This window comes from Akebia trifoliata, chromosome 3, assembly GCF_017979445.1.
Source record: "Akebia trifoliata isolate Shusen 1 chromosome 3, ASM1797944v1, whole genome shotgun sequence".
Lineage (NCBI taxonomy): Eukaryota > Viridiplantae > Streptophyta > Magnoliopsida > Ranunculales > Lardizabalaceae > Akebia > Akebia trifoliata.
Window position 1 is genome coordinate 33,194,203 of NC_141377.1, and position 26,573 is coordinate 33,220,775.

Consider the following 26,573-nt stretch of genomic DNA (forward strand, 5'->3'; position numbering starts at 1 on the left):
AAGGGTCCAACCTTGCTAAATTTGGATTCAAATCACTCAGATTTTGGATAACATCCGACCCATTTTATGCCCTCGAAAAGTCCTACAAGCTATTGGTTGAATCGAGGGTCAATCGGACCTAGAGAGTGGTCCCAAGGAATTCATTGCTTTGTAGGGTTTCGAACACTTGACCTACTCTTCCTGAGGAGCTTATTAGATTATTCTTGCCACTAGGCCAACCCCTTGGGGTTACTCACACTATTGTGTATAACATAATGAGGGTCATACATCTATATAAACTTCCCAAAACACACACATTTAGGTAGAATGCACATGTTCGTCAAGTAATGGAATTACTTTATTTTTATTTTCTTTTAGCTACTAAGAGTTTTGTAAGAAAAAAAGTAATGAAGGTTTATTAGGTAAATAATTCTATTCTAGATATTCATGCACAATATGGTTTGTTGTCAACAAAAATAAATAAATTTTTTAATTTGCATGCAAAAAATTTCCATTATGGTATTACTTATTATAATTTGAACTGTAGACAAAATACACATAAGTAAAAAAATATGATGAAAAAAAGACTTAAAAATATGATTAAAACCTTTTTACTTCAATAAATACCCCCCCCCCCCCCACCAAAAAAATTAAATTAAATAAATAAAAACAATAAATCCCAATCCAAGGATCAAGAGGTAAGATTCAAAGAATTTTGCAACAATCAAGATTATAATTGCATTAATAAATTCCACTTTTTTTTTCTAATTTGCTAGTTTATGCATTCTTAAATACTTGACAAATATGCAAATATAATGAAATTTGTAATACAAGATTCTAAAATATTATTTCTAGAATTAGTATGATAATTATATTTTTCCATTTTTAAAAAAGGGAAAAATTACTTTTATTGATATGCAACTAAATATGCAATTGCGCAATCACATGAAGACAAGCATATATTGATTAATATAGCATAAGCGATTTAACAACATCGGGTACAGTGTTTCTATATTGCCCTTCAAACTCATTAAGTACAATTTTAAATTGAACCAAATCTATAGATTATATATCTAACATTTCGAGTTTCGATTCCTTAAAATAAATAAAAAACTACAATTCTTAGAGTCGAAGAAACCACTCTAACTGGAAAAAAAAATGTCACGACCCTGACATTGAGATGCATTGGAGGAGGTTTAATATAGCGAAATTATATGAAAGAAACGGGAAAAAATAGTGGAAGAAGAGCAAGAGCCACAGATTACTATAGTTGCAAATCACCTAGAAATTGTAAATATCAATCATGGTCAAAAGAAAATATTAAATATATAAGATCATTACTTAGATTAAGATAATAATAGGAACAAAACAACTTACATAATTATAAGGACGATTATATAATGATACTAAAAACTAAAAAAAGAGAAATATATCACATCCCCATAAGGTGTGCACCTTGGACAAAAAGCACAGGTCCCCCTCTAATGCCATTTTCAATGCCTCTTGGAGTAAGGTGTAAGCCTTACAGAGGAAAAAGACCTTACCTTAAGGCCCCAAGACATTGTCAGAGACAGCCTTGAGACAAGCTTCATGGTGTAAGCCTCCAATGCTGTTGAAAACAATAACAGACTTCAATAAACCACTGCTTTGCATTCCATTCTAGTTTTCAATTGATTCGACATAATACATTATCTTGGAATGACCAAAATACCTAGTATAATAACAACACTTTACGATAACTGTCTACATTTGAATTGTTCATCAAATTCTCTTTTACAAGAGGTAGAAAATACAATCAACTCACATTGTACATGCTTGTGACTCGTCGGACTTTTGAGCGAGAACATGAATGGTATTCTAATGGAGCCGAGGAAGACTACAAGAAATGTCGGGCCCAATGTTACAGAAGACAACCATAAAGACAAAAAAGAATTAATCATGCTTTAGATCCACGTGCTTAAATACTTGCAGAATCCCATTTTAGGGCATGAATACAGCAAGTAATAGGAAGAGATCATGACAGGTCGATGCTTTTCCAATGTGAATCTTAGCAAACATTGGTCTCATGTTGTTATAAATCCTTCTTTTTCCTTATACTTGTAGGGACGCCATAACACACTGGAGATGCCCCAATTAAGAGAGGGAGTGTACACGCTTCTCGGGCTTGACTTATGAACGATCCAATCGTTGGTCTATGGACACAATAGTCCTTGCCACTACTTCCATTTAAATCTTCATTCAACTTTCTTCCTTTTGAAGCTTTCCTCTTAGCATTTCCCTTATTGCTTCCAATTTTCATGGATCCAAATTCTTCCACAATCAGATTGTGTGGGGCACAACCAATGGAGGAAGTTGATCTTTCTTCTAACCAAGCATTAAGCACGGCCTTACCGAATCTATCAATATCCTTGTCCGTTACTTCCCACAGATTGGCAACAATGGTGGGAGAACCGGCTAACAGATAGGAGAGAACAACACCTTGTGGGTTGTAACAGCCCGTAAGAGACAGTGATCCACTACTGCAGCCCATTAGAAGAGTAGCGGCACAATTATTCAGTTTTTGAATCTCATGCCCAGGTATATATTGTGTCCCTGAGCCACCAAATATATCGATCAATTAATGCTGGAATAGGGAATGTAGGGCAGCAACAGCATTGCCGGAAACAATAATACTACCATGGCAGCACTAATAATAATTCAATAACCATAAATAGCAATGAAAAAAGTGATAATTAGTAGTTTTGAATCGTAGCATACCACTTCCATGCCCGAAGTATATGAAGAGATCATGGTGTTTTAAAGCTAAGACCAACTCTTCAGTTGTTGGTGCAGTTCCAGCTTTTCCCTGTTCAATAATGCAATTAAATATTTCATTAGCACAAATAAACTATAACATGATTTATTTATTTTTAAATCTAATTATTCTAGAAAAGAATAGCTTCTCCTGCTACAACTGCCAAGTGATGACCCTGGTTACAACCATCATTCTAAATGGACTGAAAGGTGAACTTATATCATTGTTTCACAAAAAAAAGGTCGGTGAGGTGGGGTGGGAGTTACCTCCAGCTGTTGCTCTCTAAACCATTCCTCAAATTCAACCTGTGTGCAGTCAAGGTCGCCACTGGGATTCAACAAATAGAATGCATCCAAGGGATCTATAGATGGAAAAGAGGGAATTCTCTTTCCAATTTTCTCTTGAACGTGGCAGTTTACATTAAGTGTTGCAGAGATGCTACCAACCGAAGGCATGCGATATACTTCATGTTTTCTCAATGCAGGTAGATTCTCCCATGGAAGCATCTGTTTAAAAAGAATCAGACAACCCAATAAGATTAAATCAACAGATCAAAAAAACAAAAAACAAAAAGATTAAAAGAAAAAAAATAAAAAATGAAAGAAGTATCTCGGCTATCCAGTCCTAACCCAGCACAAGTTTAATTTCCTGTTTGGGCCCTGTGGAGGTTGGTTTTATTTATCCAAAATAAAATCTCTCACAGTTCACTCTATAAGGAAGTGGTTGGATTCAGAAGCAAGTCTGCTGACCCAGTCATCATCAACTTCTTCATTGAAGCCCTATCAGCCAACCTAGTATTTATTTAACTGTTTTTGCAATCTTTGTAGTCTATCTGGGAAAACTTCAGCTCATACACCCAAGCACATTTAACTGTTGACAGTCAACTGTACCAGGCATGAAAAAATCTTTATCACACCCTAAGGAGAAAAAGGTATCCTTCCATAAAATGGCAGGATTCTCATAGAATTAAAACATAATCAATTAAATGTGATAGTTTGAACAAGATCAAGTATATCATGATCAAGGATAAAATTGACGAATGTTAGTTTGATCTACCAAATATACTAGGGCGGGAAATCTAACAATTTACCTGCACTTCAGAATCCAGCACCAGAACTATCGGTTCTCTGTTGACGCATTCAACTTCAAGTTTACTGGCTGCTTCCATTATAAGTTGATGAGGCAACCCAGATACCTTTTCACCTTCACCACAAGCAGAAGATGAGAACCCACACTTTTTCTCTCGACAACATCCACCTCCAATAAAGTAGTTTTTGTGTAAGAGTAACTGAGAAACACAAGCTTCTGTTTCAGAGACAGATCTGGCACCTCCAAGAATAACTCTCAGAAGATTCTCATGTGCATCAAATTCACATTTACATTTCAGATCATAGATCAGCTCAGAAAGAACTGAATCCAAGCGCTTGTAGTCTAAGGGGTCACCCAGAAGCAAGCATATCCAGGGACCCAACCATGACTTTTCAATACCCCTGCACCCAAGAAACATTAACACAATTATATGGAAACTAACTTTAAAATTCATTCTCAAAGGCTAAGATGAATATTAATAATATTGCATAATGTAGAATGTGCTCATCTTCTACAAAGCCATTAACTGAACAAGCAACCTGTAAAATTATTAAGGCATGTCAAAATTCATTCGCAAAGACTAAGATGAGTATTGATAATATTGCATCCTGTGGAAGTGTCCCACCATGCCCAAATGCATGCATGCACACATGTAACCACTTGTATCAACATAAACAGGTTAGAGAACTACCTCAGGAATTTGTCAAGACGATCATTAAGCTTCCTTCTCCAGGTCCACCAGAGCAACCTATTTCCTTGTGAATCTACTGTGGGAGAGATGGATGATGACAAGTAATTCTCCTCCAGAATCGACTTGAACTGTGGAGCTACATCATCCACTACAGTGTGGTCCCAGGGACAGCGCCACTTTTTACATGAGTTCTTGCTCTCATAGACAGACCCCGTGCCAGAATTTGCATCATCATCATCCAGAGCTTCTTACATAAATCGGTAGATATGTCAGTACATGTTTATGCACATACACACACACATATATAGAGAGAGAATCCAAGTACATATTAAACAAGAAGAATAATACCTTCAGGAATTAAATCCAAAGGCAGAAGCATAACAATAGGCTGGCCATTTGAATTTAATCGTGACAATAGCATCCATGCTCGAAATGAGGAAGGAAAAGGCAGAATATCTTTTAACACACAACAATAATCTCCCTCGAGCAAACTTATGCAGACGACTGTGACACTAGGAAGGCCTTGGAAAAAGTCAGTCACAAATTTTTCAAGATCATTAAATTTTTCTGGTGCAAGCCTGCAGAAGCGGCAGGATAAAATGGGAAAAAAGAAATCTTGTTAGTCATGGGAGAGTTCTTTATTTTCGAAAATGATTCTTTTTTCTGCCGGTGTAACAATTAACACCTGAGTAAGTTGCAAGCTGCTGATGCTGTGTTAGTTGAGCCAGTAACATGTGAACCCTGGAAGATGCAATGAGAACATTAAATGATGAAATAAATTTATACGCTTTTTAATTCATAACAGTTTAAGATGCACTATAGGAGAATAATAAAATACTGAGGAAATTGTGAGCCCTGAAAGAAAATATAAACATTATATGATAAAATAAATGTATGCACTTTTCAGAAGAAAAACAAACCAAAAGTTTTCCAGACGTACAATAGCATAAGTACAAAATTTCTCAGAAAGTATGAAAAAACATTTAGGCTACAATGCTTTCCATGTAATATTGCAAAAGCAAGATGGTAATTGGTACTTAACAAGGAAAATCTCAGCAACTAATTATGTTCAAGAATATATAATGGGAATCAAGTCTTAATCGTAACTGATTATGTAGAAATGACAATTCTTACATGGTAAAGAGAATGCCTGAAACTGAAACTTCCAGTTTTGCGAGGATAAAGTGACAATATCCAATAATATATCATTCCAGAAATGTTCAGTTATTTACCAAATTAGATCTCATGCACATTTTAACTTGAATTGATTCATGTTATTGCAACTACAAGAACCAAGGCTTATGTGCATGTGAGTACAATTAGTAACAGTTAACCAAAAGTGGAAATAGATTTGTCAATAGTTAACCTATCAAAAAAATTGACATCATCTTTAGATTAGTGATAATGGTATTCAGCATTCAAAACACAATGTGTGAAATGGTGTGCAAGCAACAAAAAACAGTAAAAGAATTGGATCACAACTCAAACTATGCATCTGTCCTAAAGAAAATACAGCTGAGCAATACAAAAGAATAGGTAGATGGACCTCAAAATCCATAGTGTTGCAGGCTTTTAGTTGTCCACTGGGATTCGAAAGGAACTGATGATTGAGATAAGTACCAAGTGAAGCTTGGTGGAAAAATGCAGCCCAATGAATTTCAGAGAGAGCTTTCCCGGAATAAAGTGGTAAACAAAAGGGTGCACCTGAAGTGGAAAGTAAAAATATCGTAGCAAGTAACCTAGATACCTGCAGTATCATAAGAAAAATTCAACCCCCGACCATCTCAAGTAGATCATTAAAAATTAACCACAACAACCCACATTTCGAGGTAAAATTTGGCTTGAATGTCATTGGATAAAATGTGTCTGAATCCAATTACAATTGTCAATGGTCAACAAAGGAAACCTGATAACCACTTTCAATCTCAAAAGATATGTTTAAGACACTATAAGGCTTAAGAAAGTTGTAAATCAATCATGAAAAATGATGATAAAAAAGGCGCAAACATCATATGACCTTCTGAAAAAGTAAGGGCAGCTCACGGCAAAGTATAAATGCTTGTAACAGCCAAGATACTATCATCGGCATCTTAATGCGAGATAAATCACAGCAGGCAATCCTGGTAAACAGAGAATAAACCAAAATAAAATAAAAAATGAAGATTGGAAAAGAAGTTAGTCATATAAAGGTTAAGGACTATTATGCATCTACAGGAATTGTAGGGCATTTCCCTCACATCAACCCTTGTATATGCATGTGAGTGATATATAAAATACCTGCTACACCCTGCACAGTGGTTCCTCAGAGAAAACCAAGAGATGTTGTATAGTAATGTGGCACGCTCAATGGAAAAAATATCCCCTTGCCTTTCTTTCCCAATGAACTCAAGCAAAACGGGATGTGGAATAGCAGAGTAAGTAGCACAGAATGGCTTTCTATTGACCAGCACAGAGATACTTTGCCAAAATATTTCATGTGTTTCATGAACTTCACCAACAATCCCCATGCATTTTCCTGGCAAAGAACAAAGTTAAAAACAAAAAGCACGCATTCTCTATGTTATGAACATGGTGACCAAAATTACCAATTTTTTGAAAATTTAACGATTAATTCACGTATTTCATTCAAAGAATTAAACCTGACCAATTCACAAAGTTTTGAAAAATACCTTTTTATATTATGTTTAACACAGAAAATGCATTTTCATAATGCGAAATTTTGCAACTGTTTTAATATATGAAATATACATTTTTATTTTTTCCAGAATTAATATTTTTACCATTTAATTTTCCCGACTTTGCCAAGTTTTGCAATTTTTCCCTTAATAAACTATTCCTTAACCTCGATTTCCTCACTATGGTTATGACGGACATAATGTGTTCACTCCCAGCTTACATAACAATAGAAAAGAAATACAGAGAAAGAAACCATGCTCTATGATACAGCCAAAAGGTTATCAAATGCTTGCTCCACTACACGAGATAAAGGAATTGCCAACATGAAAAACAAAATGTCATCAATACACAGTTGTACCATACCTATGCCCATGAGTAGCCTCAGTGATAGCCGCCTATGGTGAAATTCCCATTTCATATAAACGAAATCCTGCATGGTTCCCATTTCCATCACTTTCAAGAGAAGACATCTCCAACAGTTTGTTCTGTTGCAAATGCATGCTTCTTCAAAACCATTACTGCCACTTGGACATTTAGTGTAGCTGGATTCCACCTCACCCGGAACTTGTTTATTTCGATTATGAGAGGACCGATATTTGGAGCGAGTCATCCTTGGCTTCAGCTCATCCTTGGATTCCTCAGAAAAACTGAGAGCGCTTCCCCATTCAGGAAGCTTTAGTTTCTTTAGAGCTGATCTGTACAGATCTATAGAAAAAGAAAAGCTATTAACTGATTCAGGCATTGTAGCACCACCAGAACGGCTTCTGATTAAATCTCCAATTCGCTGATCAACGGTAATTTCCAAGGTCAATTTGCATCGCTTGCATGAAATAGCTGTGCTATCATTCTCCAGAATTTTCTTGGCACTATTAAGTTCATTTTCTGCCAAATCCCAAAGTTGCTTCTTTCGGTATATTTCCCCTAGAGAGGGAGAAATGAATAGAAAGGTGCCAAATTAAAAGATCACTCTAGCCATGTAGAAATAGAGAGGATTGAAACAACTAGTAGGAAAGAATTAAGACAAATTACTTCCAATACCTAAGGCAGAAGTGAAAGCAACTTTAAAAATCGGCAAGCCATGCGTACAGGATATATTTTTCCCTTGCAGTAAAAGGGCTTCAGCCAGAGTTGCGTTTCCAATTGCTTCATGGATGCCTCCAATCTATGTGTTATATGAGTGGTTTATAACAACAGAAAATGATTTAAAAGTCCATGTCTATTTTCCAAAGAAACAGGTTTAAAGAAAGGTAAGGCAAGATACCTGCAAAATGCTTTCTAGATAGCATTGAAGTACATTCCATTGACTAAGATTACAGCCATCAAAGTTCCATAAGCGAGTGGTATATGGCCAAACTTCAGTAGCTACTGATCCCAACACCTCTAGATGAGTATGATTATACTCATGTTGTTCAGTAGTTTCCCTAGTTTCACTGGGGTTCTTAGGAAGCTTCCCAAAGGTGCAAATAAATTTCTTCTGTAAGATTTTTGTACGCAAGCGAAGGGCCTCCCTCGCATATGAAAGAGCCTGAACAGAACAGGAAAAAAATTACAAAACAGAAAATACTGACAAGAAAAAAAAATTGAGTAGTTCCTAAAGATGAAAGGTGGAGAAAACATTCTGATACATTTATTGGTGAGGATCTTACATATAAGTCAACTTTTATTGGTGAGGATAATATTGGAAACAACCTGCTATCATCTTCACTATCATCAAACAATGATGATACTGACACCATAGGTACTGATGCAGATATCAATACCAAATACTACATGAGACATTTTGTTAACTTTCAACAATTTTTTTTAATCTATCAACATTATTATCATCATCAAATCCTTGTCCCAAAGATTTGAGTCGGCTAAATGAATCATGTTCCATCACTCAATTCTGTCTAGAGCCACATCTTTTATCAATTTATCTATAAAATCTTATTGTAATAAAATTCATTCAATAAAAGTTTATTTGCATTTGGAAGAATATAAAACTAAGAAATGATGCTCAAGACAAATAAAATTTAGACATTGGTATATGGCTTATAGGATGGGATCCATGTTAGTACTTGTCTGCCCTTGTTTCCCGTCAATGTTTGTATTAGATTTGTATCTAGTAAACATATCCTATCATACTAAAATAGTATGATACCTTTGGCATACCCATATCTTTAAAAGGTTCAAAATCTCATCTCAAGGCAATGCTTCAATCAGAAATAAAATCAAGATAGTCTTGACCGAAACATTCAAAGACAATCACGGTTTGTTCCGGTCTTGGCAGAAACTGAAATGTCTCAGATGAAACATTCTGAAACGATACAAAACTTTAAATCACGTGTCCATACAAAAATGTTTTCGGACATTGAAGCATGAGGAACAGCACTTAGTTAACAAGTGCCGCAAAGCAAAAGCCTCAAGGCATAAGCCTCAGATGTTTGAATTTAACAACTACTATAATTAATTATATTGAAAAAAAAAAGAATTAAGGTAGCCACCACATATTTCCAAATTTCAAGATTCATATCCACATTATTGAATTCCAAGTTATAATCCCCTACACTAATAATAAAATAAAATATTATTATTTTATATTTCAACAAGAAAGAAATATCTTGCATTTGAACAATTAAAAGTTCCTACAATAAATTATCATTTTTATATTCATTGCAAAAATAAATTATAACTAAATACTGTTTTTCCTATAACTTTATCTGCAAAGTATATCTTGAAAGAGCTTATTGTAATAAACTTTGCCATGTAATAGTTTCATTGCATTTGGCATTAAATAAAAATAAAGAAATGATAATCAGAATACAAAATACTTGACCTTGCTACTCCCAAAATATAGGATGGGATATGCGTATTTGCAGCCTTGTTGAAGATTTTGGGAAATGAAATCATACCCTCATATCTCATATCTGCATCCATATCTTTATTTGTATACGGGCATCAGTGTATGATGCATTTTCAATATCTGAGTTGATCTTGAAGATATTTCAAGGAATTTAAAATTGATTTTAAAGGGGATTTCATCAGGTTTGAATCTTCATATGGTTTGAACCACCATCTTTAAATGTTCTGGAGCAAGGTCACTAGTTTTTGGATTCAATTTCTCCGAACTTTACAGCTTTTCAGTGCCTCAATTCAATAATTGCTTTTGTTTAATCCAGTAACATCACCGTTTGGCAGTTTTATTGGGTTTTTTGTGCCATTTTGTGTTCCTTGTAAAGCATAAAATCTCTTGTCCGAAATTACATATGGACTAGCCAAGTTGGGTTGCAATTGTTTTTGGATTCAATTTCTCCAAACTTTACAGCTTTTCAGAGCCTCATTTCAATATTTGCTTTTGATTAATCCAGTAACATCACTGTTTGGCAGTTTTAATGTTTCATATGACGATAAGGATCGTTGTTAATTCTCTATAGAGTATTCTATCCCAAAGTATGCAGTTTGATCCTGAAACATTGAGAAGACAAAACCTAATGCAATTTACCTCGAATAGCTGTCCATTTGACATGAGTCTTTCACACAAGTCATAACAAAGATATCCAGCAAGAAAAGTTGAACCGGGTACATGAACCTATCACAAGAAGAAACATCAAGGATTAACAGGCACATAACAATATGCTTGTTACAAGTTCAGCATGACTGAACATCAATTGTTTCTACATCCAACTTTAACAGATCTTACATTTGAAATGAGAGTGGAAGCAGCCTCTTTGACTTCGTCAATAGTGACATCAGATCCCAAATCACTTCCACATTGACGACGGGGTAACATAGAATCAGAAAGCAAGAACTTCTGGCGAAACCCAGTTAGCAGTGGTTGAGAATCCTTCATACAACTTACCCAGAAACCGACAGAATCAGAATGAACTCCAAAATCCTGTGCAAACTTAAAGATAAAATCTTCATCAATTGGTGAAATGCAAAGGGCATGTGTAAGCCTCCTATCGGCCCACAACATGGCCAAGCACTTCTCCACTGGAACACTTTTCTGTTTCAATAATACGATGACCAGCTTATATATGTCATACTGTAAGTGTAAGTAACCCTGCAGTTGTACAATAAGAATAGTCAGTCATGTAATTTTACATTGAAGCTACTGCACTGTGTACCATCAATAGCTTACCTTTAGTGATAAAAGATCAGCTACACAACACAACAGTGGTATTGCATTTTCAGTCACCAATTCACGATGAACATCTGTGGACCAATTTATACTCGACCAAAGCTTTAGAGCTTGACGAATATCACGCAAGATTACCTGTTTGAAACACAAACCAAGAAAATATGTATAAAAAAAAGGATAGCTTTAATCTAGCCCGAAACAAAACATATCTACACAGAACAACTAGAGCCTCCAAAAACATATAATTACTTATTTGTAAAGACAGGCCCTTGTAAAATATGACCTCCAAGTTTGGTTGAGCCTCCTGGGTACACAGTGCATGCAAGCAATATGCAAGAGCTAGTTGATGTAAAATGGGAGCAGTACTGCTAGAATGTTCACCAGATATGTCGATCTGTTTGATTAATATTCCATGTCAACCACATTATCAACTCGAAATGTAACTACAATTTAGTAATGTAGGTTTTCAATTTATAAAGCCAAAAAATAAATGAAAATAAAACCAAAGGATAACATCTCACAAGTATGGACATAGCCTCTGACAAACACTGCATACAGTTATTCAGGCCTTCAATTCCACGAGCCCTAAATACTCTTCCTTTCCTAATAAGAATCCTTGATTTCTGAAAAAAGTAATCTTTTGTAACATATACATTTAGTAGGAGAATATTTATGATTTTCAGTTGCATTCTCTGACACATATTCTTGTTATGTGCTTCCATTTCTTCATATGCTAAAAGCTCCTGTAGACAATTCAAGTAACAAATGCATCCAAATCAGTGTTTGTTAACAATAAACAAAAAAACATCAAAACGCATCATTGGTTTCATAAAATAAGCATCATAAAACAGCCAAACCTGCTCCAAGATGATACCAATCACCCTTTTTGACAATATTGCAGAAGATTCAGACAAAAGAGAATATAGAGTTGGAGCATCAAGATCTTCCTTAGTATCTTTACACATGATCTGAAGTCCAAATAAAAAATATATATTAAAAAAAAAAAAAAAACTAAGCACCAAGAAATGTGCAGAACATATTGAAAACAAATAAAAAGCTTCAAATCATACCTTAACCCATTTCCTCACCAAGGCCACAGGACCACTCAAACTTTCAAACAAATTTCCAGCGAGCGACCAATTCAAAAGAAAATTTACCATACTTCTATTCACATCTGGACTGCCACGTTGATGGAGAACATCTAGAAGAATTACGCTTTTTGCACAAGCATCTGTAACAAAACCAGTAATTGATTCTTCTGATAAATCCTCAGGTATTCCCTCTGATTTTTCTATAAACTTCTTGCAAAGAAGCGAAACATGAGTCCATGAAGATCTACAACATAGATCTAAAGCCACTGAAGCCTGTAGAGAAAGATCAATAGATCCACATATCTCATGAGGTGTGAAAGGATAAAAGAATTAAAAAGGAAGACTTCCAAGAGGATAGAGGAGCATGTCATAACCATCTACATGTAGAAAACAGATTGTTGAGGGTACCACAAGTCTAAACCAAACATCAACAACGCAAATAAAGATACCTACAAAGAAACAGAATGTGGTAGCATTTTGTATTTCACAGCTACTAAAAGTGTTGTATATTGGAAATAATGTAGTTTTTTTTTTTTTCTTTTTATTCTATGCAAGGGCAGTTATGTCCATACACACTTTCGATAATATATATGTATATATCTGCCAAGCTCTCATTATGAGGCTTGACAATCACTTTTCTACAATTCTTCTTGGTATCAGAGCTTTCTAGAGGACGTCCCACTCTTTCTTTGGGTTCCCCTCTTTGATTTCCTTTGGGACCTTGAAGTCTCTTCTCTTATCCTCTCCTCTCTTCTCTTTTCATCCCTTCTCAACATCTCTGGATCTTGAAGCCTACTAACCTAGCCACAGCTTCGTTAGAAGGTCTCCCCTTTGGGAGCTTCTCTTTATCGCATGTTACGATAAATTTTTTTTTCTAAGTTTTTCACATGCTGCGATTCTATGCTGTTCCTTTTTCTACCCTTCGATAGTGTTCTTTTTCCCACCCTTCTGCGGTTCTACAGAGCCTTTTTTTTTTTGTGATCTACGACAGCCACAGTGTGATGTGTAGGTGAGTGTAACAGCAGCTAGAAAGTTTCTCTTTGGCATCTGCGACAACAGCAATCACCTAGAAGGTGTTTCTGACCCACAACAATAGCAGATTGCTGTTTTTTTGACCTACAACAGCAGCAGCTTTTGTATTATAGGCACCTACGACATCAAATGGGGAGGACTACGTGAAGCCCTGCGACAGCAAACAAGTTCTATTTTTGACCTACGACAGCAAGTAGGAGGGTTCTGGGGCCTACATGAAGACCTGCAACAGCAGCTCAGCTAGATTTGGGACCTTCGACAGCAGCAGACTGCTGTGTTGGTATTTGCGACATCAACAGGGGGTTATGTGAAGCCCTGCAACAGCAGTCCAGTCTACTTTCTGACCTACGACAGCGATACGGTGCTGTGTAGGTGACTGCGACAGCAGCTAGGCCCTTTTTTTCTGACCCACGACCACAACAAGGGAGCTGTTTTGTGGTGATTTCTACTTGGCCCTTGGTGATCTTTCAACTGCAACAGTTTAGTGTGTTTCTGGAACCACAGTGATCTCCCTGCAAACTGAAGTTTCAATTGCATTGTTCATTGTAAGCAATGACATCGCATCAAGAGAATAAAGACTCCAACACCATTCTTGGAGCAAACCTCTCAGTCCAACGCATTACTAGTGCCCTATTAGATGGTCAGAATTTTCAGTCTTGGTCTCGGTCAATTAAGCCTTATTTGGGGAGTAAAAGAAAATCTGGATGGCTTTTGAGCACCATTAATAAGCCACCCCTTATTGATCCCAAATTTGAACAATGGGAGATTGACAATTGTACTATCCTTGGTTGGCTTTTTAACTCCATGAAGCAGTGCATCTACACCATATTCATGTATCATGAGATTCCTTCGTTGTGATCAACCCTCACTCAGACATATGCGCATGCTCGAAATGACTCAAGGATCTACGAGTTTTATCAAAACATCACCCAGGCTACCCAGGGGACTCAGAGTGTAGCTGACTAATTTAGATTCTTTCAGTCTCGTTGGGAATAGCTCTCTCATTATGAATCTAGGTTGAGTTGTCTGCAGAGGCAGCTAGGTTTGTGATTACGCAAATTGCTAGACATCAGACATACCAATTTCTCATGCATTTACGTCCTTTGTTCGAGGCACTTCAGACACAGATCCTTAACACCACACCGTTACCCTTTTATTTGAGACAATTGCGACCATTGATAGTGATGAACATCATCATCGTGTAGTTCCCTCTTAGACTCATGCTCCTGGCATTATCTCTGCTCCAACTACAAATCAGATGGCTCTAGTAGCCAATTCAAATTCTAACTCTCATACTAAGGGATCTGGGAATCGAGGTCGTGGTTGTGGTAAAAGGAGTGGCCTTACTTACAACCATTGTAGAAAGATTGATCATGAGAAGAGCCGTTACTTTCAACTCTATCCCCATCTATTGCGATCATCTACCACCCCTTCTTTGGGATAATTTGTCCCCCATACTGCTGTTGTGGAGTCATCATCAATTCCTCTTAATAATCATGTTTCTTTTGGCACTATTGATTTGCAACAACTCCAGACTCAAATTGCCGCTATTGTATGGGATCAGATCCATGCTCATACTCACTCATCTGCGATCGTGGCCTCAATTACAATGCCCCCAGGTACATCTTTTGCATTTCATGATGCTCAATCTAACTTTGCTACTTTGACTTGGGTAATTGATTTCTGTCACATGATAGGATTCGATCACATCTTCATGAGCATGGTAAGCTTCACCAGTTGACTTGTCCCAACACTCCTGAACAGAACGAGGTGGCGGCGCAAGAATCATCATCTTATGAACATTGTTTGTTGTCTTCTTTGAAATATACGTGTTCCTAGGTTATATTGGAATATGGCAGTCCTCACTACGGCTTTTCTCTTTAACCGCGTTCTGAACCGCACCTTAAGAGGGCAAACGCATCTTCATATTATTCAACCTAATAGCACTTTCTTCCCCATTACACCTAGAGTCTTTGAGTGTACATGTTTTGTTCAGGACATGACTCCTCATCGCATGAAATTAGATGACAAAGTCACTCGTTGTGTTTTCTTACATTACTCGTCTATGTCAAAGGAGTATCGGTGTTATGATCCACTTTCTCATCGTGTAATTCATTCTTTGGACGTCGCATTTTTTTAAAATGTCCCTATTTTCGTGCTACATCTTCTTTACAGGACTCTTTTCCTATGCAGGACCCCTCTCCTATAGTGTTACCCTCTCCGTTTTTCTCTCCATCTTCATCTTCTTTGCATGACACTTTTCCTTTGCAGGATCCATCTTCATCTTTGTCACCTCTTAAGGCCTACTATCATCCCCCTCGCCCCACTCCAACCTTGCCAACTTCCTCATTGGACTTAGGTATTCCCTATTTCCATTCTTGTTCTCATTCCTTCTATTTCTGACTCACTTGCCTATTGCATTTCCCAAAGGTAAGCAAGGTTGTGTTAATAATCATCCTATTGTCCATTTGTTTCTTATCAGGGACTCTTTCCTTCTTATCAAGCCTTCCTTGCTACCACTAATTCTATTCGAGTTCCTCGATTTATATCAGAGGTTTTATGAGATTCTAAGTGGACTGGAACCATGACCACTGAGATGGATACTTTGCAGAAGAATCACATCTGGGAACTTGTTTCCCTTTCCTCTGAGGAAAGGACTGTTGGTTGTAAATGGATTTTCATTGTCACGTATTTCGCGGATGGCATCGTCGATCAATACAAGGCCCGCCTAGTTGCTAAAGGATTTACGCAAACTCCAGGCAAGGATTTTGATGTTATATTTGTCCCTATAACTAAATTTTTTATTGTCTGCCTCCTTATCTCTTTAGTTACATGTCATTCTTAGCATCTTCACCAGCTCGGTGAAAAATGTATTTCTGAATGATGATCTGACTAAGGTTATTTATATGAATCCCCCTCCTAAGTTTCATCTTCAGGAAGAGTATTTTGGGAAAATATGTCGTCTTCTCAAATCTTTGTATGGCCTGAAACAATCTCCACAAGCCTAGTTTCAACGTTTATTTAAGATTATTTTATCTATGGATTTTTTCATATGCCACTCAGATCATACTTGCTTTGTTCGTCGAGGAATTGTTTTGATTTATGTGGATGATATTATCTTGACTGGAGATGATGCACAGTAGATTGATAAGGTAAAGATGTTATTGGGTTGTGCTTCTGAGGTTAAAGATTTGGATCCCCTCAAATACTTCTAAAGGATAGAAGTAGTTTGCTCTCGCTGTGGTACTTCGCTATCTCAGCGCAAATACACATTGGATCTTCTTCAGGACATTGGTATGATCGATTTTCATCTTGTCTCCTCCTTTATGGATCAGAATTATCACCTTCATGTCAAAACTGATGGTCTATTATCTGGTCATTCTTCTTATTAAAGACTCGTAAGCCACCTAATTTATCTAACACACACGAACCGGATTTGATCTTTATGGTTAGTGTGGTCAGTCAGTTCATGCATGCCCCGCGTATCCCTCATCTTGACGTTGTTTATCGTAGTCTTCACTACTTGAAGTCTTGTCCTAGTCTTAAGTTTTTGTACTCTTCCACTACTCAATCACATTTATCTTGCTTCACTGATGTTGATTATGCTGGTTCTCTTACAAATAGAAGATCTACCTCTGATTTTTGTCTTTTCCATGGTGGTAACTTGATCTCATGGAAAATTAAGAAACAAAGTATAGTTTCCCGTTCTTCTGCTAAAGCTGAGTATCGTGCTGTGACCCTTGGCACTTGTGAGCTTATTTGGCTTAGATTTTTGTTGATGGGGATAGATTTTCCAATCTCTGGTTATTTTACTTTATTTTGTGATAACATACCTGCCATCATGCTTGTTTCTGACTCAATTCTTCACGAAATGACCAAGCATATAAAGGTTGATGTTCAATTTCTCAAGGAGAAAATTCGATCTAGTGCTCTTCAGACAGTCTTTGTATCTTCTACAAAACAACTCCCTAAAACGCTTACAAAATCTGTTTATCCTTCTATCACTAACTCTCATATTGTCAAACTGGGGCTTAGTTGATATATTTTCCCCAACTTGAGGGGGAGTATTGGAAAAAATGTAGTTTTTTTTATTCTATGTAAGGGCATTTATGTCCATTCACACTATATATATTTTTTCCAAGCTCTCATTATGAGATTTGACAATCACTTTTCTACAATTCTTCTCTGTATAGTAACCAACAACATTTAAAGATATAATTTCGCTTGAACTTATTTTTACAAAAGATAAAAATAAATTTAATAAATAAATAAGAGCAACTAGTATTCCAATAGATTTATAGGAACAAAGATGTTAAACATGTTTTTCATGATGCCAGTACTCTAGGTTTACCATCCTGCACACAAATCTCTCATTAAACTAGATCAAAATAACAGTGTTTTTTTCTTTTTCAATTTTTGGTATTTGTAATAAAAGCAATTAGTATTCCAATAAATTTACAGGACCAAAGGTGTTAAACCTGTTTTTCACGATGCCATTACAGTTTTCCACCCTGCACACAAGTATCCCATTAAACTTCATCAAAAGAGCGGTGTTTTTTTCTTTTTCATTTTCTGTTTTTTTTTGGTAAGCTAGATGCATAGTCTTGTACACAAATGAAACTAGGTGGTGGGCTCTCCTGCACCATTTTATTCCTGAGAAAAGCCTCTAACTGTAATTCCCAGTGGAGTCTTGGGTTGACATGCACATGATAGAATACTGTATTTCACAGTTAACCTATATAAGAAGTGTAAGACATGGTGAATCACAAAAGTAAGATTTGTCTCCGTCTTATTTCATTTTGGATAGTTCTTTCCACCACAAAGTAACCATAAGTATTCAACTCAATAACATACATCACAAAAGCAATCAAATGCCATTTCATCCCAAAGGAATTGCAAGGATTAAACAACAAAAAGAGAAACTGGTCCAAAGGACAACAATCAATTAACTAAAATGAAAACCAAGGATAAACAAAATGATACTACCAAAATATTAAAAAGGTAAGCTAAGCAGCTATTATTAAAGAATAGGTGATTTGATAACACAAATTGATCAATTCCCAAAAACAAAACATGAATTGAGGAAAATTTCATATCTTCTGAGAAAGTACCAGTTTCAATTGCTTAGAATTGTGCAAATCTGCACCAATGTTATAGAGTGAGGTAATAATAAATTTGATCTCTTTAGACTGAAGACATCCCCTTGATATAGTACGATCAATGCAGTCCACACTTTTCTGAAATAAGAAAAATAAAACTATTTAGATAGTAAAGGACTAAACAGCATTTTTTTTCTCCCAAAAGTAATTTAATTCCTGGGAACTAAGATTAGTTTATCATTGATAACAAAGAAATACTTGATCACTTCAATATCATGAAAATGAGAACAACCTGGATATTTACATCTGTCCTGAGGGAGATGGTGAAAGCCGCTAAAGCTACATGAAGAAATGCTTTGTGGCTCTCGCAAAACCTCTCTCTATCCCTTCCAGATGTACATCTGCACAGGTACATATGATAACAGCAACACATCCCTCATTTTTTTATAAAATGTGAATGGATAAATTTTATTAGCAAAGAATTCTTAATAAGATGAAACTAGTGACCCGCATGAACAAAATACATTTACTGGAAAGTAATCAAAATAAATTACCAAATAAAACAATTGTAGAATTACCTGAAACCAATAAGAAACACGTCACAGAATTGGTGAAACGCATCCTGAATATAATTTATCTTTGAAGAAAAAGGAGAAGATTCCTTTTCAGCAAAAATATGTTTGCATGCTTGATTGGCTAAGTCAGCCAACGGCTGACAGAAGAATGCCAAAGCATTTAAATACGACAGGAAAGATATCTGTCCATGCTTATTATTGCAATCTATAGAGCACTCAAAATCAAATCCTATAGCTGGACATGATACACCTCTTATATCCTTTTCTGCACAACAGGGTGATGAACCGCATTCATTGTTGGAAGTGTGGAAGTAACTTGATAAAGAACCAAGCAAAGCAGGTAAATGTTGCAGATTCTCCCCAATATCAAGCGAATATGTAACTGCTGATTCAGCCACTGAACTTTTGAAAATAGTAAATTTACTGCACCTCGATAAAGAATCGATATATAGTCCCGAAGCATATAGTCTCAGAATTGAATCAATAGGTGCCAAAACCTGCTGATTAACTTGTCAAATATAAATTGCAAACAACATATCTCTTTCATCTATAAACAGAAAATATCAAAATGCATAGATAAAGAAGTGAAGTAAATTGGTAAAATGTGTGAATCATACAACACCTGAATGAATTCACTTGCTATTTTATTTACATGTCCAGCAACATTGCTACACGTATCCATGCCGGCTGCATGTCGGCATCTATTGACGCAATAATGTACAAGATTAAAAATTTCATTTACAGTATATTCCACCCCACCCTGTCAAAATAATGAGCCAATGTTATCTTTCAACTACTAAATCGTGCACAAATTCAATGGAAGACAGTAATCTCCAAGCCATAAATATTGTTCACTCATGTGAAAACTTGAATGAATCATATTCCTTCGATATCATGATCCAATTATATTCCGAAAATGTAAATTAAGGGCAGTTCAACATTGAGAGCAATAACATCAAGATGGTCCAAGAGTGGGGGATATAGGAAGTAGAGAGTTGATATAAGAGTCAACTTGTTATCTTCCTTTACATACAAAAGCCCTTAGAATTCTTTAGGTACGAAAGAGAAACACTTTCATGCTAGGAATCCTAGATTAGCATGTGTTGAGCGTAAATCAAAGAATTGTTGACAACCATTTACCCCAAAAGACCGATCTGATGGGAAGGCGCAACTATAAATATAAAAGGGGGTCACAGGTCAAACTGGGGCACAATACGTGAGCACATGACACCCGGGAATGGAGGCAGATAACACAACACTCAACACTCCTCACCCATAAGAGTGAAAAATTCCTTCGAGGAGACAAACCCGTGACTTATACAAACCTCACGCTTTAATACCAAGTTGACAACCATTTACCCTAAAAGGCTGATCTGACGAGGAAGGTGCAACTATGAATATAAAAGGATCACAGGTCGAACTGGGGCATGATACGTGAGCATGAGACACCCGAGAACAGAGGCGGATAACACAACACTCAACAAGAATCAAATATGGACCCAAAAAAACTGGCTCTTCTTTTTTGTCCCTCTGAAGTTTAACAACTTCGTTGCAAGCCATTAAACATGTGTTCTAGTTTTTTTAAAGATGATCAAGTGATGGTGAGAAAAGAATGCTTCACAAAGATGAGAAGATAAAAAAGAAGAGGAGATAGAAGAAGATAGATAATACCTTGGTCTCACACCATGATCCAATACTGGAAAATTCTCAATAAAAGAGCTATAAAAAAAATATTATTCCATAAACTATTAAAAATCAATTACAATGCCATATATATAGGCTATCTAATATTAGACTCAAAACCCTAATCCTAACATGACCTAAAAATTGACACTTTTGACCTTGAGAGCCAATCATGTGTAAAACTAACACTCTATCAATATGTTGGCCACAAATCTCTCAAAACTTATCGAAATTACAAAATCTTGAGTTGTTGGATAGATAATTCAATAACCTATTAAATGACACAAAAATAAACCTAATATGAGAAGTTTTGACCCCTCAAAATAAAGCCTAAAGAAAAACGTGATTAGTACTTAGACTCAAATCAAACTCATAAAATAACCTAAAGACAACTCAAAACAAAAATTAACTAACCTAAAAATAATCCAAAAAAATAAGTCATAAAAAAAATCAAATCTAGAACCAAAAAAATTAAAATCTAACTAAGCATAAAATTTCCATTGGAAATCATGACTTGCGTCCTACATTAGTGTGTGTCATAGGTTGTTACCATGTGCAATGCGTTTCCCAAGTGTAACGTATTTGCGTGGTCGTTGTATTGTCTATTTGTATTACCAATACTAGTTGATCATCATGAATTGTGTTCTATTAATCGATGTATGTTCATTCAAATTGTAGCTTATTTAGTTACGGTCTTTTAAAGTTCCCAAGGCACACTTGAGGAGTCATGGGTTCTTGAGGCAAGGCATAAGCCAATCTATTTAAAAAATTCTAACATATATATATAATCACAATAAATTCATAAGAAAAAAAATTGAAGAATATAATTCATTTAGTTATTGAGTTTTGTAATTTGCCTTTGTTATTGATAGTCCAAGCTTCTATCAATGTCAATGTCATCTTCAAAAGACTCAAAACTCAAAATTTAACAAGTCAACAAGCAAAAAAGCATGATTCATAAACCAGAACAGATAATACCTAAACATATGAAACTTTGAGGAAGTAACAAAAGAAATATCTATATATATATATATATATATATATAGGGTCGGGTTATTACGACCCCCTTTGCGACACACCATTTTGTCTTATATGGGCAAAAATGTTTGGAATGGGCTGATTTTTTGTGAGGATGATCTCTATGGCGAGGAGATCATCCTTGCCAAAAATCAGCTCATTATGAAACTTCTAGCCCCATGTTTACAAGTTAAAAAATTTAGACCGTCCAATTTTTGTAAATCAATTTTGATGGGGTTAGAAGTTTTGGAATGGGATGATTTTTTGCCAGGATGATCCCCTCATCACAGAGATCATCCTCACAAAAAATCAGCCCATTTCAAACATTTTTGCCCATATAAGACAAAATGGTGTGTCGCAAAGGGGGTCGTAATGGGGGTCATAATAACGCCATCCATATATATATATATATATATATTAAAAAAAACAAGTTAAAAACCATCAATCAAAAAATAAACATTAAATGTTAGTAACGTAGTAATGTCATCATTAATAGACTAAATATTAAGCTTTTAACAAAATAACAAGTAGCAATAAAGTTTTAGACCCTATCGACTATACAAGAAAATTTTGCTAAAAATCACCTCCATCACTTTAGTAGTGGGATCCTCCAAAGAGTCATCATGATACTAGATTTTTCATCATCCTTGAGCTCTATCCATATCATCCTCAAATACGAAGTAAAACTTTGATTTGATGTTATTATTTGACCCTAATCTTAGTAAAAAACTCATCGGAAGTGACGCAATAGAAATTGGATGAGAATTGACTATTTAAAACACAATGAAGAAATCCTTGTATAGGGAAAAAATAGGGTTTGAGAGAAAGATTTTGAGATTTTTCTCTAAATCTTGTGTTTTTTTTGCCACCCTCAACTTTAGAAATTTTAGTAAATAAATAACATTAAGAGGGATAAATAAGTAGAACAAAGTAAGAAAAGTAAAAAAAAAAAAAAAGTTTGATTTGATTTTTTTTAATAAGGATTGAGTATTAAGCCTTTTTGGTGAGGCTTAAGCCTTGAGGTGTAAGCCTTTTAATACACTGTTCAGTTATGAACTTATGATCATTGAGTAAGTGCTTGCATCAAAATGAAGTGACACCTATAAATGAGTGTTGAAGCATACAAGTGTTGAAACGTACAAGACTATTGGATGAAAAGGATTACAAATAGTTATGGACAAATTAAAATACCATCGTCATTTCTGCCCCAACTTGAGGACAGGTATAGAAGAAAATTGTTAGAATAATGTTTAGAAATTAGTTTATGTTGACTAGGGTAGTTTTTGTATTTTGTATGGAGTTCTCATTTATATAAAGGAAGTTAGGCCCCCATGTAATATGTCCAGTTTAATAAAACTATTTTTTCTTAAAACCTTAAGTTAGAAATGGCATCTATATAAAATTAATTTGATTGAGAAGGAAGAAGATGATGAGGTGGAGTCGGGACACAATAGAAGTTCCTAGGAGGTTATAAAATTATTGACAATTGTTAGAGGCATAACTTCCATAATGGATAATTGGGCTTGAATTGTTCAAAAGATCTCATTTAAATTTCTTATTGGCTTCATTGAGCTGGCAAAAACCAACACCAAGTCTCTGATATGAGGAAAAACTCCCTTCTCAAATTAAAAGTGATAAGGGTATGGGTGGGTGGAATAAGGTACAGTGGATAATTGGATTCGAATTGGTAGGAAAAGATCCTATTTAGATTGCTTGTTGGCTTCATTGAGATGTGAAGTCTTTGATACAGTAAACCCACCCCCCCACCCCGGTCCAAAATAAAGGTGTTACATGGGAGACATAGGTGTAGTTAGGTGTGGTAGAAGCTTTTTTACCAAAATCTACAAGAAACAACTCTATGTTGAGAGCAGGATTGTCATCAACAATCAGAAATTAAACTATTTTATGACCAGAAGCAAGAGTGAGATTTGAGCAGAGCAACTGACAGTTAGAAGATTCCAAACATTGGGATAGAATGGTTTTTTTATTTTGGCGTGGAGTGGAGGTCGATACCCAAAAAAAAGAGAAAAGTCAATCATTGACTCCTAATGTCTCATGTTTGCAATCTTCAACTCAAGGTAATTTGAATGTGGATTTTGTTATAAAATCCAAAAGGATGTCAAGTTTCAGTATGTGACATCCACAGCATAAATTTAGAATTTTCTTTTAAAAAGGAGAAAAAATGGATAACAGTCAAATACTAGGGAATTCAACAATTCAGGGTAAAATAAGAGTGTTTCATAAGAAGTCCTCTCACATGATAGAGCAACAACCTATGCACCACCTATAGACTTTAGCACCATATCCTTTCCCTCAAAAGGTCAAACCTCTCCGAGTTCTCAAAGATAGGTGATGCATCATTGTAACCATATGGAAGAAAGAAAAACAAATTGGCGGTTAGATAATGACTTAAGGGGCAAATCGAAAGGAATTTAAAAGATCCATGCAAGTGGGCCCAGTAGTTCATCAAACTAGACCGAGAGGCTTGTAAAACAACATTTTATTCAAAGTGAACCACACTCATTGTTCTACTTTAATATAGAACTAGGAAAAAAACTACCCAAAACCCATGAAAACTATTAGATATTCTAAGGATGGGGAACTTGGTCATTTCCATTGAACTTGCTTTGATTGCTTTGTTGCAACGGCTTACTTATCGTCATTTAGCTTTTTTTCTTTTATAACAAGAGTAATTCTATACTTTTACATTTGGGTCAGGATCCCTTGACTCCTAAGAATGACTAATGAAAAAAACACATTATCCCAACCCTTTAAATGCAAAATCCAATGGTTGAGATTTACCCTTAGGATAAGCATCTCCAAGATTTGTATTATCAAGATACTCATAAATCTCAACCATTGGATTTTGTGTTTAAAGGGTTGGGATCATGTGTTTTTTTCATGAGTCATACTTAAGAGTCAACGGACCCCCAACCCTTTATATTAATATCAGAATTTTGAATGTGATTAGTGACATACACTACACACAGCTATTTATGAATGTAATCCATACATGAGCATATTCTTTGGATATTAAAATGTGTACATTTCATAGTGGCATTATGTTACCTTGCATTCACATACAATAGAATCCAGCCCACACTGTAATATGTCGCAGATGAGTGAGGGTCTACTAAACCATTGAGAGCTGAGGGATGAACAGATGTTGTGGGCTAACTGCACATTGAACATTTAAACCTCATGAGTTCAGTCAAAATGGTTGATTACCAAAAAAAAAAGTGGATGACTTAAGATGGGTATGATTGCACCTTTGGGAATTGATTCTTCATGGATGACTTCAAACACTCGACCAATGATATCATACAGAATTTATGTACTAATTCATCTTCAAAACACGAATCATCTCCCAACATGAATAGCGTGCATTTGTAAAGATCGGTTACAAGCACACGATGCAACCTCTCTAGCACCTTCGAATCTAAAACCCTAGAATAATCATAGTTGTTACAATTTCCTAAATCAATTACTCATACAATGGCTTAAAATTCAAATTACAAAAAATACTAAACGTAACCCAAAAAAAAAAAAAAATTTCCAAACCTGAGCCATGGCATGACTTGATCCACCAAATCAATCACTCTATGATACACAGTTTCTTCCTTTCTCTGGCTCTTATACGAACACTTTACGACACTCACAACGATCTCCACAATCAACCAAGCAAGTTCAGGATCGGCATTCTCAGTCCCCAAATATGGAAGAAATCGTCCTTCAACCTTCTTTCCCTTTATCAGGCTAACTGAACAAACACTCTCGAGCATCAAAAACCCTTCTAATTCAGCCTCTTTGTACCTCCCACGGGCCTCCAAACATTGAACCAATCGAATCCTCTGAAAATGTATAGAATAGGTTTTGCAATCCAAACAAGGAGACAAGCATGATAAACAATCCAAACAAAGCTTGTAAATTTCAAACAATTCTAGAGAGATTTCTTCTTCTACTTCTTCTCCGATGGGTTTGGTGGATGGGGAGAGACGAGTTTGCAAGAGTTTGAGAGCGCGAGAGATTAATGGAAGGAATTGCTTTGCTAGGGGGCGGATTAGCTTCTGATCTTTGATTTCTTCCTGATTCTTCTTCTTCTTAGTGGTTTTTTTCTGGGGTTTTTTCTTCTTTTTGGATTGATTCGTCAAATCGAGATTGGAATCGAGAGAGATGAAATCGGAGAATGGATGCAAGTAATCTAAGAATTCTTGATGAAGACCTCTGTAATCTGAGGTCTCTAACCTTGCGATTAGAGAGGATTCAGTTGCAGAAGCCATTGCGGCTCGAGTCGAGACAGAGAGCGAGAGAGAGAGAGTATGAAATGTAGGGCGCGAATGTTGCCCGCCAAGACATTTCAAAGCACTTCTTGTAGACTTATAGCTTGTAAAGAGCTGTCAATGGCGGTATGGTTCGGGTCGGGTCGGGCTTTGGTGAGCCGTAAGACTATAGCTTGCATCAGGCTTTGACCCGTATCGGACCTAAAGCTTAAAATTGATCTTTGATTCGGGTAGCGGATTGATTTACAAATTTCATGAAAATGTTAATTCATGCATTTATCTATGTTTTTTTGAAGTCTTTTGAAATTACATTTGACTAAAATAGGAGTTTATTCTCCATCCTGTTTGGAAAAGAAAAAAACACAAATGAATAGACTAGAAATAAAGTTGGCCATGCCAATGGACCAATATGCCGAATTCACAGCCCCGTTGTTTAGGGTTGGC

General features: G+C 35.9%; 1 protein-coding gene across 3 annotated transcripts; it reads right to left on the reverse strand.

The window, feature by feature from the left end:
* Positions 1–1,312: 1,312 nt before the first annotated feature.
* On the reverse strand, positions 1,313–26,189 carry ESP (separase). 3 transcript variants are annotated; one of them, XR_015176471.1, is made up of 28 exons: positions 25,411–26,189; positions 25,119–25,296; positions 24,919–25,026; positions 19,772–19,909; positions 19,153–19,646; positions 18,867–18,975; positions 18,587–18,712; positions 12,423–12,716; positions 12,210–12,320; positions 11,874–12,095; positions 11,636–11,746; positions 11,353–11,487; positions 10,912–11,274; positions 10,714–10,800; positions 8,491–8,754; positions 8,268–8,391; positions 7,593–8,150; positions 6,831–7,068; positions 6,571–6,673; positions 6,100–6,300; positions 5,239–5,294; positions 4,902–5,131; positions 4,554–4,797; positions 3,864–4,263; positions 3,040–3,279; positions 2,737–2,824; positions 1,784–2,571; positions 1,313–1,588 (listed from the first exon to the last, which is right to left on the reverse strand). XR_015176471.1 is itself a non-coding variant. In XM_086434515.1 (27 exons), exons 1-27 carry the CDS (start codon positions 26,127–26,129, stop codon positions 2,051–2,053), a joined length of 6,462 nt encoding a protein of 2,153 aa, XP_086290641.1. In that variant the 5' UTR covers positions 26,130–26,189; the 3' UTR covers positions 1,599–2,050. The 3 variants fall into 3 exon arrangements, 2 of the variants coding, with proteins under 2 accessions (XP_086290641.1, XP_086290642.1); XM_086434515.1 differs by lacking the exon at positions 1,313–1,588 and having other exon boundaries at positions 1,599–2,571; XM_086434516.1 differs by lacking the exons at positions 1,313–1,588; positions 24,919–25,026; positions 25,119–25,296; positions 25,411–26,189 and adding an exon at positions 24,107–24,887 and having other exon boundaries at positions 1,599–2,571.
* Positions 26,190–26,573: the final 384 nt, after the last annotated feature.

What these genes read in the sequence shown, in the direction of transcription:
- ESP (XM_086434515.1), bottom strand. Translation starts at nt 26,129, where the DNA reads ATGGCTTCTGCAACTGAATCCTCTCTAATCGCAAGGTTAGAGACCTCA. An exon ending in TAGCAAGTGAATTCATTCAG is followed by an intron (nt 19,647 to 19,771) that starts GTGTTGTATGAT and finishes GTTAATCAGCAG; the next exon opens with GTTTTGGCACCTATTGATTC. An exon ending in TGGTGAGGAAATGGGTTAAG is followed by an intron (nt 12,321 to 12,422) that starts GTATGATTTGAA and finishes TTTGGACTTCAG; the next exon opens with ATCATGTGTAAAGATACTAA.